The 12,876-nt window shown below is 42.0% G+C and overlaps 3 protein-coding genes across 3 annotated transcripts in view; all 3 read left to right on the top strand.

Annotated features, from left to right (window-relative positions):
- hhat (hedgehog acyltransferase) overlaps positions 1–12,876 on the top strand; it is a 428,216-nt gene that overhangs the window by 308,111 nt on the left and 107,229 nt on the right. The gene's annotated exons all lie outside the window — the stretch shown is intronic.
- LOC306930824 (cilia- and flagella-associated protein 20-like) lies at positions 705–1,511 on the top strand (the record flags this gene model as incomplete). The annotated part of the gene is made up of 1 exon (XM_079511920.1): positions 705–1,511. The coding sequence occupies one exon, from the start codon at positions 705–707 to the stop codon at positions 1,509–1,511; it is 807 nt and encodes a 268-aa protein (XP_079368046.1).
- Positions 5,523–6,287, top strand: LOC306930822 (cilia- and flagella-associated protein 20-like; the record flags this gene model as incomplete). The annotated part of the gene is made up of 1 exon (XM_079511917.1): positions 5,523–6,287. The coding sequence occupies one exon, from the start codon at positions 5,523–5,525 to the stop codon at positions 6,285–6,287; it is 765 nt and encodes a 254-aa protein (XP_079368043.1).

The following is a 12,876-nucleotide window of genomic DNA, read 5'->3' as shown; positions in this document are numbered from 1 at the left end:
TGGAAGCATGAGGGAAAACAAGTCAATGACTTGAGCCATGCTGTTGCATAGTAATTTTTGACCCCTGTACTTCCCTTAAAAGGCAGCAAATGTTTTTTTCCCTGGGCACAGTGAGACTAAGCAGACATTCTGACTTATTGGCGGTCTTCTCCTCAGCCACTGCAGTCTGCAATGCCTTCTGTTTGTTTAGCTGGAAAGGGAGACAGGCTCTGGCAACGACCAATAGATACTGTAGATAAATACTTGATTTGGCCTTGCGGAAATGTGTTTTGTGCCAAGCAGTCATCATGATACAAAAAAATCACACCTGTGTGAAGTGAGGGGCACTAATATATTAAAGTCTAACTCATGTTGATTAGGTGATGTAATGGTGATGTAATGGTGATGTAATGGTGATGTAATGGTGATGTAATGGCGCCCCTCAAAAACAACACATATTCACATTTACAAACAGATCACACAATACATTGATAATACATTGGACAAAAGGCAGTCATTAGTCCTACAACCTACAACCAACCTACAGCGACTCAACTGGAAGCATTGTTGTTTTCCTCAATGTTTCTAAAGGTGGAGTATATTTGTGTTACGTCACGCCCAGGCCTATATAATGAATCCTGCAGATCCCAACAAACGTATCAATACCAGAACTTCTGAACTATAATGGCAAATGCTTAGCACAATACTAAGCACATAGAAGAAAAATGTATAAGCCCACATTTCAAAATGGGTTATTGTCCATCTTATATAGTGTTGGCAGCAATCCTCTTCAGTATTGGGCTAAAAAGACCAGTTACGGTCACGTCAAAAGAATCGTAGACGATGACATCCATTCACTTGTCGTGGAGGTAGAGGGGACCAATGTCAGTACCACATATATAACATGTCCTGGAGACCCCACAAAGACGCTGGGCATCAAACTTCCCTTTCTGATCTTAGTCGTCAAGAACCTCAATAAGTATTTCAGCTTTGAAGTGCAGATAATAGACCATAAAAATACAAAGCGCCGGATTCGGGCGAGCAATTACCAGACCATGATGCGGGTGACGCCGTTCCTCTGTACCATGCCCATGCAGCTGGATGATGGCTGGAATCAGATTCAGTTAAATCTGATAGACTACACCCGGGCGACCTACGGTACCAATTATGTTGAAACGCTAAGCGTACAGATCCATGCTAACTGTCGTTTGAGGAGGGTATATTTCTCAGACAGGCTGTACACAGAAGCTGAGCTTCCAGATGAGTTTAAACTATATCTCCCCGTTCGGAAAAAGCTGAAGCCAAGGCCAAAGCCGATTGTTAGCAAACCTGTGGAGAAGAAAGGCAAAAGAAAATCTGAGGCAAAGACGCCAGGCACAGATTTAGGTTTAGGTTTAACCCTAAACATACCCCAGGATTTGGAGGCAGAGGACTCAGAGGCAGCATCTGATCCCCAGGATCAGCCGCCAGAGGGTGAGAGTGAGACATCCAGTGTCGCTAGCGCACCCGAGGAAGGTGAAACTGAGGAATAAATTCAAGCCTCATGACCCAGGGATCAAAAGTCAAGAAGGCAGAGAATGGAAGATTCCAAAAGCAGCAGATGAAGCAGGTCAGATGACTCTAGAGAAATAAAACTAAGTGTGACAATTACTGTAGTCTGTGTGGTTGCCCTGGTCGTGGGAACAGACGGGGACGAGAGGAGACACTGAAACGAGAGACGAGCAGAGATGGGGTACTGCAGCGTGGACAGCCGGTAGTCTACCACAACGGTTGAGATAGGATGGCGACCACTGACCAAGGAGAAATCACCACAACGCTCTGGCTCGCCGGTAGGTCTTCAATCGACACCAATACTCGTGGTCCCTGGAGCTTGTGCTAGCGGGATAGGAACTTCACTTGTCTGGAATCTGTGAATGGCGTCTTCCTCGTCTTCCACCCCCCGGAGCTGGTGTAAGGTGGCGTCGTTCAGCCGTTGCTGCCCCCCCCGTCCCCGTTCTTTACACTGCTTGTTTCATTCATTTGTTTTTATTATTAGTTTAGTGGCCATTCTTTTTTAATACAATTAGGTAGGCAGTTTTATTGTGTATTGTCATTTTAGAAGCCGTTGTATTAGTTTTTTTTTTAAATGTTTTTTTTTTGTGGCATTCGCCTTTATTTTATATTTTTTATGGAGGGACAGACAGTAGGCTGACAGGAAATGGGGAGAGAGATGGGGGGTGACATGCAGTAAAGGCCGTCGAGATCGGGAGTCGAACCCGCGGCACACTGCCAGACTGGATTACCAGCCAAGGTGCCTGGACCGCTGAGCCACGGCCCAGGCCCGTTGTATTAGTTTTAATTAAGTTGTCCTACGAACCTGTGTTGCCTTGTTTATATTTTATGATTTTAGTAGAGGACCAGACCTCTTTAAAAGGTGGCGTGGTCGGCTATTTGGTTTTCTGCACTTTAACCCAATTATCTAATTGTATTTTTATTGTTAATTTAAGTATTACCCCTTTTGGTGTTTTTAGCTGGTGCCACACACACACATGGAGACTGCCACACCTCTGATCATCATGAGGTAGACCAGGGGCCAGGACAACATACCAGGTAGCAACATTGCACCACCTCTAGATCTTCAACTTCTCCCCAAGGCTGAAGAACAGGTCTACATATTTTAATTTGTATTGTTATTTGTATTGCTATTTATTTTATGTTGTGGGCTCAATCTCTTGAGCCCAATTGTTATGTTCACTATTTATTATTTATTTCTCCTCAAAATCTTAGCACAATTTAGCTCTGTCATACTTTCAGCTAGAAGATGTTCATTACCTTAGGGGAAATAGACTTTTGAAAACACATATTTTGCAACATAAACATTTAAACTTTTTATTTTAACGCCTGGATTATATTTCAGGCATCGCCGCAACAACACGACATATGACAGCTCAGGAATGGATGACGTTATCAGTTTTTACATGGAGCATCGTGTGTTAAACAAGCTTGTCCAGGAACACCAACTGTCTAGCTATAACTATTATTTTATTAGTGGGTTGGTTCCATCTCTTGGGAGTGTCACAGATATTATTGCCACTATTATTTATTGTAACTTTTTTTGACATATTTTTATCCTTTTTTGCCATACTTTCACCTAGTTGTTTGACAATGAAAGGAGAAATTAGGTCATATGTCTGTCAAATATGACGTAAATTTGTGACAACACAAACATTAAATACCATTGACAATGAAGGGAAAATGTATGTCATATGTAGACGAGCAAATCGGCTAACCAATCACATAAATTCAGTTGTTCATGAGATGATGTATGATGATGTATAATGATAAGAGTGCCCCTCACTTCACACAGGTGTGATTTTTACTTTAGGCTGTGATCTGGGTCATGTTTGCCACAATATGTCCACCACAACATCACACCAACTTGTAAGAGTCATTCCATGTCAGACATCAAGAGATCAAGCCCACATTTTTCTCCAGGAACAGAGTACTTGTCTACTTTATTTTTGAGTGGTGCAAACCACTCCAACAACCAGCTTTGTCTGTATCTGTGTATGTGTGTACCTGTACGTGGGGCCACGTACAGATGAGCACGGTTGCTATGGTTAGTGTGTGACGTCACTGCACCACTCAGTTCACACGGGTGTGATTTTTTAAATTTACACACTAGCTCCACCCTACTTTAACCAAGAAGCTCAGATTTCCAAATCTCCTTCATCTCCTTTGCGAATTGGTGGTAACTTTTGTTATATTTGAATTTCTTTATACTTTTTGAGGGGCGCTAGCGCCTCCTATGCCCAGGGGCCTATTTTACGAAACGTAATTGGATTAACTAATCCAGGATTTAAGCCAAAACCAGGTTTGTTAAATCCTGGTCTGTACATATGGTTTATTCCGTTCCACTAAAGCCAAGCGAGGCTTAGAATGGGCGGATTTAGCGAGCCAGGATCATAATTTTTCTCACTAGACCCATTCGGTGGAACACAGATTTACTGAACATTCTTCTTTGTGCGGTATTATGGCAGTTTGCATCCTTAATAGTTGCATTACTGCCCCTGATAAAGATACTGTACAGTATCTTTACTAAACTATTCCACAGACTTACTGATACTAGGACTTAAGCTTCTAAAATAAATACTGCTGCTGTAATAAAAGAGATAAAATACAATAGTGTGGAATGATTAACTACCCCAAAAATATAGTTTACATTTAACCACTACGCTTAACTTAAAACTTCATAATGAAATTGTCATAATTCTTAATATTGTAAGCATAATGATATTGTAGTATTGTGATATATGGCCATAACTCCCCCTTCTGAGGGAGCTACCTTTGGTGAAGGAGGTTGTTGCCCAGACTGGTGAACTGTGGGTCATGGGTTCAATCCTGGCTTGGGGTGATGCTAACCTCGCCTCACCAGGCTTTCCACCACCTCGGAGGAAAGCCTGGTCTCTGTTTCAAAAGTCTGTATGATCCTGTCGGGAGCGGATGATATCGTTACGTCATGTTGTAGTATTGTTTTGTAGGCGACAGGCAGGAACAACAGGCGGCAACTTCCCTTTCCCTCAAACAATAAAAGCTCTTGTAGCCTGTAGCTTTTATTGAGAAAAATCGGTTTGAGGGAAAAGGATGTTGCCGCCTGTTGTTCCTGCCTGTCGACTATCATCCGCTCCCGACAGGATCATATACCTAAATTAAATGGTGCCCAGGCTAGGGTGATGCACTTCTTGGCCGTTGGTGTGTGATGTTACAATGGTAATATGTTGTATAAGAAAATACAATGAGTAATGGTAATATTTACTTGCGCAAGCAGAGCGTGCAAGTAATGTTTTTTGTCCGGTGCTCCGATGCGTATGTCCCGTGGCAGCGTATGACGTAATGATTCATTTGTGCTTGATATGGCATTGGTGTCAGATTACATACATGTATACATAGGGGCATTACCTTTAATCCACCCGACACTGAAACATATCATTATTACGTCACCATCGAGAGCCAGTTATACCCTGGCATTGGTACATATCTTCATCACGTCATATGCTGCTACGGGACATGCGCATCAAACGACCCAAGTAACCACAGTATACTGCTAATTAACTTACAAATTACATATACATATATACATAGAGGCATTTCCTTTAATCCACCCGACACTGAAACATATCTTTATTACGTCACCATTGAGAGCCAGTTATACCCTGGCATTGGTACATATCTTCATCACGTCATACGCAGTATGTAGGCTGAAGGCTCTTGCTGGGTTCCTTTCTTACAATGCTATTAATATGGGACTTCTACTAACAGAGTAGGTCTACAATGCAGTATGATACTTTTGTAAAGAAATGTAGTGCCTTTCCCACCACTGGTGCTGCGTCTGCATTGTAGGCTGACTGGGAGTCCATTTTTGGGAAGAGTTTATGCTATATTTGTGTTACGTCACGCCCAGGCCTATATATTGACCACTTGCAGTTCCCAACAAACGTATCGATATCTGCACTTCTGAACTCTGACAGCAAATCCCTAGTGTCATACTAAGTACATAGAAAAAAATGTATAGGCCCACATTTCAAAACGGGTTATTGTCCATCTTATATGGTGTTGGCAGCGATCCTCTTCAGTTTTGGGCTAAAAAGACCAGTTACGGTCACGTCAAAAGAGTCGTAGACGATGACCTCCATTCACTTGTCGTGGAGGTAGAGGGGACCAATGTCAGTACTACATATATAACATGTCCTGGAGACCCCACAAAGACGCTGGGCATCAAACTTCCCTTTTTGATCTTTGTCGTCAAGAACCTCAATAAGTATTTCAGCTTTGAATTCCAGGTAATGGACCATAAAAATACAAAGCGCCGGATTCGGGCAAGCAACTACCAGTCTATGATGCGGGTGACACCGTTCCTCTGCACCATGCCCATGGAGCTGGATGATGGCTGGAATCAGATTCAGTTCAATCTGATAGATTTCACCCGGGCGACCTACGGTACCCACTATGTTGAAACGCTAAGCGTACAGATCCATGCTAACTGTCGTGTGAGGAGGGTATATTTCTCAGACAGGCTGTACACAGACGCTGAGCTTCCAGATGAGTTTAAACTATATCTCCCCGTTCAGAAAAAGCTGAAGCCAAGGCCAAAGCCGATTGTTAGCAAACCTGTGGAAAAGAAAGGCAAAAGCAAGAAGCCAGGCACAGATTTAGGTTTAGGTTTAACCCCAGACATACCCCAGGACTCGGAGGAAGCGTCTGATCCCCAGGATCAGCCGCCAGAGGGTGAGAGTGAGACATCCAGTGTTGCTAGCGCACCTGAGGAATAAATTCAAATCTCATGACCCAGGGATCAAAAGTCAAAGAGGCAATTACAATAGTCTGGGCAACCACACTATAGAAAGCAGTGGCTGCTTCAAGAGTTGTCGCGCAGTCCATCAGGTTCCAACTACACACATCACATGTCCTCCACATGTGAGCCGGTGGAATTTTAGATGTGTCTTAGATGCGTTTTGGTTTGTGAGTTTTATACTTTTGCATATTTAGTTGAAATTGATTGATTGATTCTCCCTTATTTATTTTGCTCTGAGTTTCATAGTTATTTAGTGTGTGATTTTAATTGTTACTTTTATTGTTGCGTTTCATGATATTTTTGTATAACTTTATTTTTCCACTGACAAACTAACCACTGAGTAATCAAGGACCTGCAGCTTCAACTTTGTCCTACACAAACATTAATTTCCCATTGACAATGAATGGACAATTTATGTCATAGTGTATATTTTACGTCCGGAGTGACCGGATGGGAACCGCAAGGTTCCCAGCTCGAACCTGGGCTCCCCCAGAGTTAGTGTCGAAGTGTACAAGACTCCGAACTCCTAATTGCTCCTGATGTGCGGTGGATCCTTGCATGGTTTCCTCCGACATCTGTGTGTGAATGTGTATGTATGGGTGAATGTAATGCACAATCTCTGTAAAGCACCTTCGATAAAGGCGCTATATAAATGGTAACAGGTCATCTCGCCCCTTTGCCAACTCGCCCCAGCTTTTTTCCGCCGACCTCACGCCGACAGCTCGGAGCGGCGGTTCTTGTATTCTTCATTTTGTGTTACTGAGAATAAGGTTAGAAATAAGTTTAGGGTTAGGCATAGTTTTACTGGGGTTAAGTTTAGGAATAGGGTTAGGTTTAGGCATCGTTTTACTGAGGTTGAGGTTAGGAATAATAGGTTTAACCGTTTAAGCATAATTTACTTAGATTACTTTATGAATACCAGGGCGCGCTGTTCCGTCGGCTGTACGCCCGGGGCGAGTTGGTAAAGGGGCGAGCAGTCTCGTATTCATATAAATGCACCAGTTAGCTTTCATACTTTCACCTAGAAAATGTTCATCACCTTAGGGTAAAGAGACTTTTAGATTTTTTGAAAACATATTTTGTGACATTAAAAACTTAAACTTTATTTTAGGCTATAACACCTGGGTTATATTTCAGGTAATGTTCGCTGCAACAACATACTGTACGACAGCTCAGGAATGGATGACGTTATCAGTTTTTACATGGAGCATCTTGTGTTTTTATTATTTTATTAGTGGGTTGGTTCCATCTCTTGGGACAGCTACAGATAGTATTGCCACTATTCTTTATTGTAACTTTATGTAACATTTTTATCCTTTTGTAACACTTTCACCTACAGTACAGTAGTCGTTTCATTCAGAATTCAAAATGCTCATCTCCTTTGGGAATTGCTGGGTATTTTTTAAACTCTTTATTTTTATTTTAGGCTGTGATCTGGGTCATGTTTGCCACAATACGTCCACCACAATATCACACCAACTTGTAATTCCATTACATTCCATGTCAGACATCAAGAGATCAGGCCCATATTGTTCTCCAGGAACGAGACTCAAAACTTTGCCACACTAGCTCCACCCTACTTTAACCAAGAAGCAAATTTGTTCAGACTTCCAAATCCCCTTTGCGAATAGGTGGTAACTTTTGTTTTATTTTGATTTTTTTAAATGTGTATGTAAGGCTATAATGTTGGCCACGTTGTCCGCTGCAGAAGTGTACCAACTTGGAAGAGTTCATGGATTTTGACATCCTTTTTTTACATGGAGCATCCTGTGCCACACGTCAATAGCTCAGCCCACACTGTCTAGTCACTTATTATTAGTGGGCTTGGAAGAGAGGAAAGATGAGATACATTTGCTCATGTCACTTTTTAAACAAATTGTAGTTGCAGTTTTAATGCAACATAGTGTTCAATTTTACTCAAGGTTATATTTCTGAACAAGAAATGATAAAGAATAATGCTTTTGTTTTTGCACATTGTCTTAAGTTTTTATTTAATGCATTCTGTTTGTTTCATTCACTTGTTGTGTTCACACTGCAGCTACGAACACGCACGCACGCACGCACGCACGCACGCACGCACACAGTGTTACCAGCCAGGTTAGTCAGCTAGGCCTGACCAGAGGGAGAACTGTTGCCCAGCTCCACCCAGTTACTGTGGCTGCATGTCTACATCTATTCATCTCTATGAGTATCTGCCTCACCTGCAGGGTGTGACATAGTCCCAGGGTCGCTCCCTGCGAGGAAGTTCTCATGCTTCACGCTATAGCTTTAATAGCTGACACCTACAGAGGACATTTGGGAGTTCATTTCACCTTCACTGATGTTAATGTCTTTTCTGTAGAAGCTGAATGGCAAATATTCTCCACACACACTCATATACTTGGCTTTGGATACATTGATAAAATGGCTTCAAAGTGCACATTTGAGCTCTATTCTTCTGACTACAGTGATGGTATGAGTGATTTATCAATCATCCGTATTGAAACCATAGAAAAAGGCAAACCGGTTCGTTCTTGGATATTTTGTTGTTTTATCTTGATTTATATGCCGTTTAATGTCGGCCAACTACATTCGCGGGCTTCAGCCAAGTGAGCCACAGCATTATAGCAAAAATTGACACTTTGTGGACTTGAAGCATGTCCATAATTAAAGACCACCTTCCAATGTCTGGACTATTAATCGTCAAGTTAGGCCTACAAGTGATCTAAATAGGGTTTCAATGTAGTTACATCTGTGGATAAAAAAAAATTACACAGATTTATGCCGTGGATAAGGACCAGGCATTAAAGCCAAAATGTAAATGTGATCTCCGGAGGGTGATATGATTGCGTCCTTTATCAATTTATTGTGTCTAAGGATGCATGATGCAGGCTAATTGCAACACTTGCAACACAAGTATATGGCCATGAGTTGAGTTTGGGAACATTTTTGTTTACCTACATTTAGTATGTATAGTTAAAAGCACTTATTCATTCAAATCTTTAAATATTTCATTGTTTGATGCGCTGATATTGATTACTAATAGCCGTTCTATAAGCTCCCAATGAGTAGATCTGACATTTTCACCTTTATTAATATATACTAGAGCGGTGCCTGTTGGAGCCTCTACATCGGTGCCCGTAAAATGTGGGGTTGCCATGGCAATCAATTGGCTGAGGCAGAGGCTGGAAATTGCACAGGTGAGGGGACTTGGGCTCATTAGGTCCACTGGCAGAGCCTGACCAGAGCCTTTTGTGGTGGTTCTGGAGAACTGTGGGTCCGACCGACTCGATACCGGGCACTGCACTCCCTGCGGGGGTGTGGAACACGTATGTCGAAGTCGGTGGGGCAAACGGTTCTCGAGTTACGTGCATTACAACCGTACACATACGCACACACACAGAGACGTGGCGCATTTAGGATATATTATATATACAGTATATATATATATATATATATATATATATATATATTTATTTATTTTTTGGGGGGGGATTCTAAACTTTAATACAGCAAGTAATATTTGAACAGGAGTGATGAATAGAATGTTATGGTGTGCTTCTATCTATTTTAATCATTTCTATGTTTAAAGTGTTTGTCTTGTCATTAAAGATAGTTCATTATCTTATGTGAATTTCCAAACCTTAACTGTGTCAGTATGACCTTAAACCGAAACTGTGTTAATCAACTTGAGATGAGATCATATTATTGCAACCTTGTGCTGCCCAGGTGCCTGGTACGGAAAGATGCATTCAGAACACAGGCCTCTTTTCTCTATAATGATGTACCAAGCACTCTCTCCCTCCCTTGCCTTGAGGGGCGTGATTTCCTGACTGTATGTAAACTGTCTCTTTTCTGTCTATATTCTTCAGGATTCTCATGAATAAACCAAATTGATTTGAACTTCACATCTCTCCCCTAGGCTATATCACAGCTTTACTCTTCAAGATATAGGTCTGACTCAGAGATTCTAATTCAAAGGTTCATTTTCCTATTCATGTGTATAAGTCTCTGTCTATACCACTGCTGATTGAGTTGCTACAGGAAATCTGTATACCTGGTGTGATGATGTCCCTTCCTGCCTGGAAGGTCTGTCATTGTCCTATTTCAAGTCACTTTTCATGACATGACGCGGTACAGTATAAGATTGATTGATTGATTGATTGAAATATTTATTAACAGTTTGCAGAATTACAGTACATTTCAAGCACAAACTCAATACAAAGGCTGTTAACTGTGAGTGGACGACCCAATTAATCGTTTACCTGCCAGGAACATGGGAATATTAACACGTAGAATCTTGTAGCCTGCCACAAACGGAAAAGGCGTTTTAACAGCGATGTATTCATTAATGCATGTTTTAATACGATCGTATCGAAATCTACCGTCCGTTAGCTTTGTTATGCTTCTGACACAATGGGCGCGGCCATTTTGAAAATGCGCGCGCATCCACTAACATTGCCGGCTCTGTTTTCAGACGGCTTTATCTCACAGAAGCGACATTGCAGAGGACGCTTTGTCCCAGACAAGCGTTTTCAACGGCCTGTAGCAGGCGCTGTGATACTCGCGGTCCACTTTTTCCACCACCGACCGAGAGAACGAGCACCAGCTTCGTCAACACACACGGAATGGTTTCATAGTAAAATGCGATACGGATATTTGGCTCTTCAAAGTAAGTGTCACGCGTGATTAAACCATGGCAATACGCAATCGAGGGATTAATTAATGGCGGCAGTTATTGTGTAAGCATTACACTTGTTTCCAATAGGGTCCACCATGTTTAATTCATCAAAAACATTTAGAGACGTACAAATAGACACTTCTATATAGACAAAGAACAGAACAGGAATTCATCATAATGGAGGTAAAAAGGGAAAAGAAACATATACAGTGAGGGAAAAAAAGGGGTGGGCGGTGGGGGGGATTCACGTTCAGCTCCGTTAATTTGTTTGTTTTCCTTGGAGGAGCTGCGTTGGGTCCCCAAGTCGGCTCCGTGGCTGTACCTTGAGTTGGCTGTGTGGCCGTGACCGTATAAACTTGCCTGCTCTCTGTTGTTTTATAATGGACTCTGTGTTTTTCACTTCACAAAATTTACTTCCCAAGCTAAGAAGAAAGTGACAGACAGAAGTGTTCAGGGGAGGAGCAGCAGCACTTTACCCTGCAGTGACAGTGCCAGCAGGGCAGGCAGTGCCAGCAGGCCAGGCAGTGCCAGCACGCCAGGCAGTGCCAAGCGGTCGGTGCCAGGCTGGCCCCCTAGCTCAGATGAGGTGAAAATGAGACCGCCTTACTAATGAGGATCATGAAGCATGAAAGTGAACTTTGAGAAGAGGCAACACACAAATGTTTTATACATGTGTTTGAAGAAAACATGATTATGTTTATTAATATGTTTAATGGTGTTTGAAATCTTTACATTCCTGCATAAGTACATATATATTCTTATGTTATACACATAGTTTTGTTTCAATGATGCATCCTTATTAGGTAAATCCGATAAGTATGCAAATCCATCAGCACGATGTATTCTTCTGAATATTGATTTGTTTTATACAACAGTATAGGCATTGCCGTATTGATTGTGAAAGTCCTTTACCAACCATACGGTAGTAATAGTAAAATAGTTGATTATCTGATACTAGTGTGGTGCCTCCTTTATGTACCTACACCAGCTGCTTGGTGGCACTGACATGGCAGCAGGCCAGATAGCCTCATCACGACCCAGGCCTTCTGTCATCTGTGAGTCACATATTACTCACTGCAAACTTTGAGGGCACAAACACATGCACTCAGGCACACAAATGCGCCCAAACTATAGCAGCTATTTTGACTTATTTTTTGTTAAACGCAACAGAAGGTAATAATGTTATTTTGTCACTATTGAGTGTATGCGCATGCATAAAGTGAGTGGCAAAGTGAGTTTAACGTATAGTTTAATGCAATCCTTTTCTGTTTAGTTTGGATGAGCTGTCAATGCCAGAAAGTAGTTTCTCAGTACTCAGTATGGGAGTCCCGCATAACATAGAACCTTGGGAATATAGGGAATAGGGTTGACCCCATGTTCTCGACTCCCTATACCCAAACTCAAAACTAACCTACAAGAATATTGCTGACCTTAAAATACTCCATATATGAAGAAACTGACCTCATCAAACGCTGGATATAGCCATACTGCACATATGAAGCCAGCAACTCTACATCTGACCTCAAACCCTTAGATATATGGAGCCAACCTGTTCTAACATAAGTTACATTCCATATGCTGATCCTTCCCCACCCGTCCTTCCTCTTCGATGTCTCCCTTTTGACTGATACCTGTACATTCATTACACTACACTTACACTACATTAGTGCAGCTGCGCCCGGCAGCGGGCGAAAACTAGAGTTCTCAACATGCCCGAAAATTAAGGCCCGGCCCTACCTGGGACCTCATCAAACCCTGTACACTCAAGACACTGCCCCCGCTGCCACCCTTAGATCTCCATATATGGAGCTGACCTGCTGACATTCGATATGTTGATCTGACCTCATCAAACCCTGTACACTCAAGACACGCTCCATATATGGCCAGTACAGAATTAATTCCATAT

The sequence above is a fragment of the Electrona antarctica genome, assembly GCF_951216825.1.
Source record: "Electrona antarctica genome assembly, chromosome: 10".
In the NCBI taxonomy this organism is placed as follows: domain Eukaryota; kingdom Metazoa; phylum Chordata; class Actinopteri; order Myctophiformes; family Myctophidae; genus Electrona; species Electrona antarctica.
This window is presented reverse-complemented; position numbering and strand designations above follow the sequence as displayed.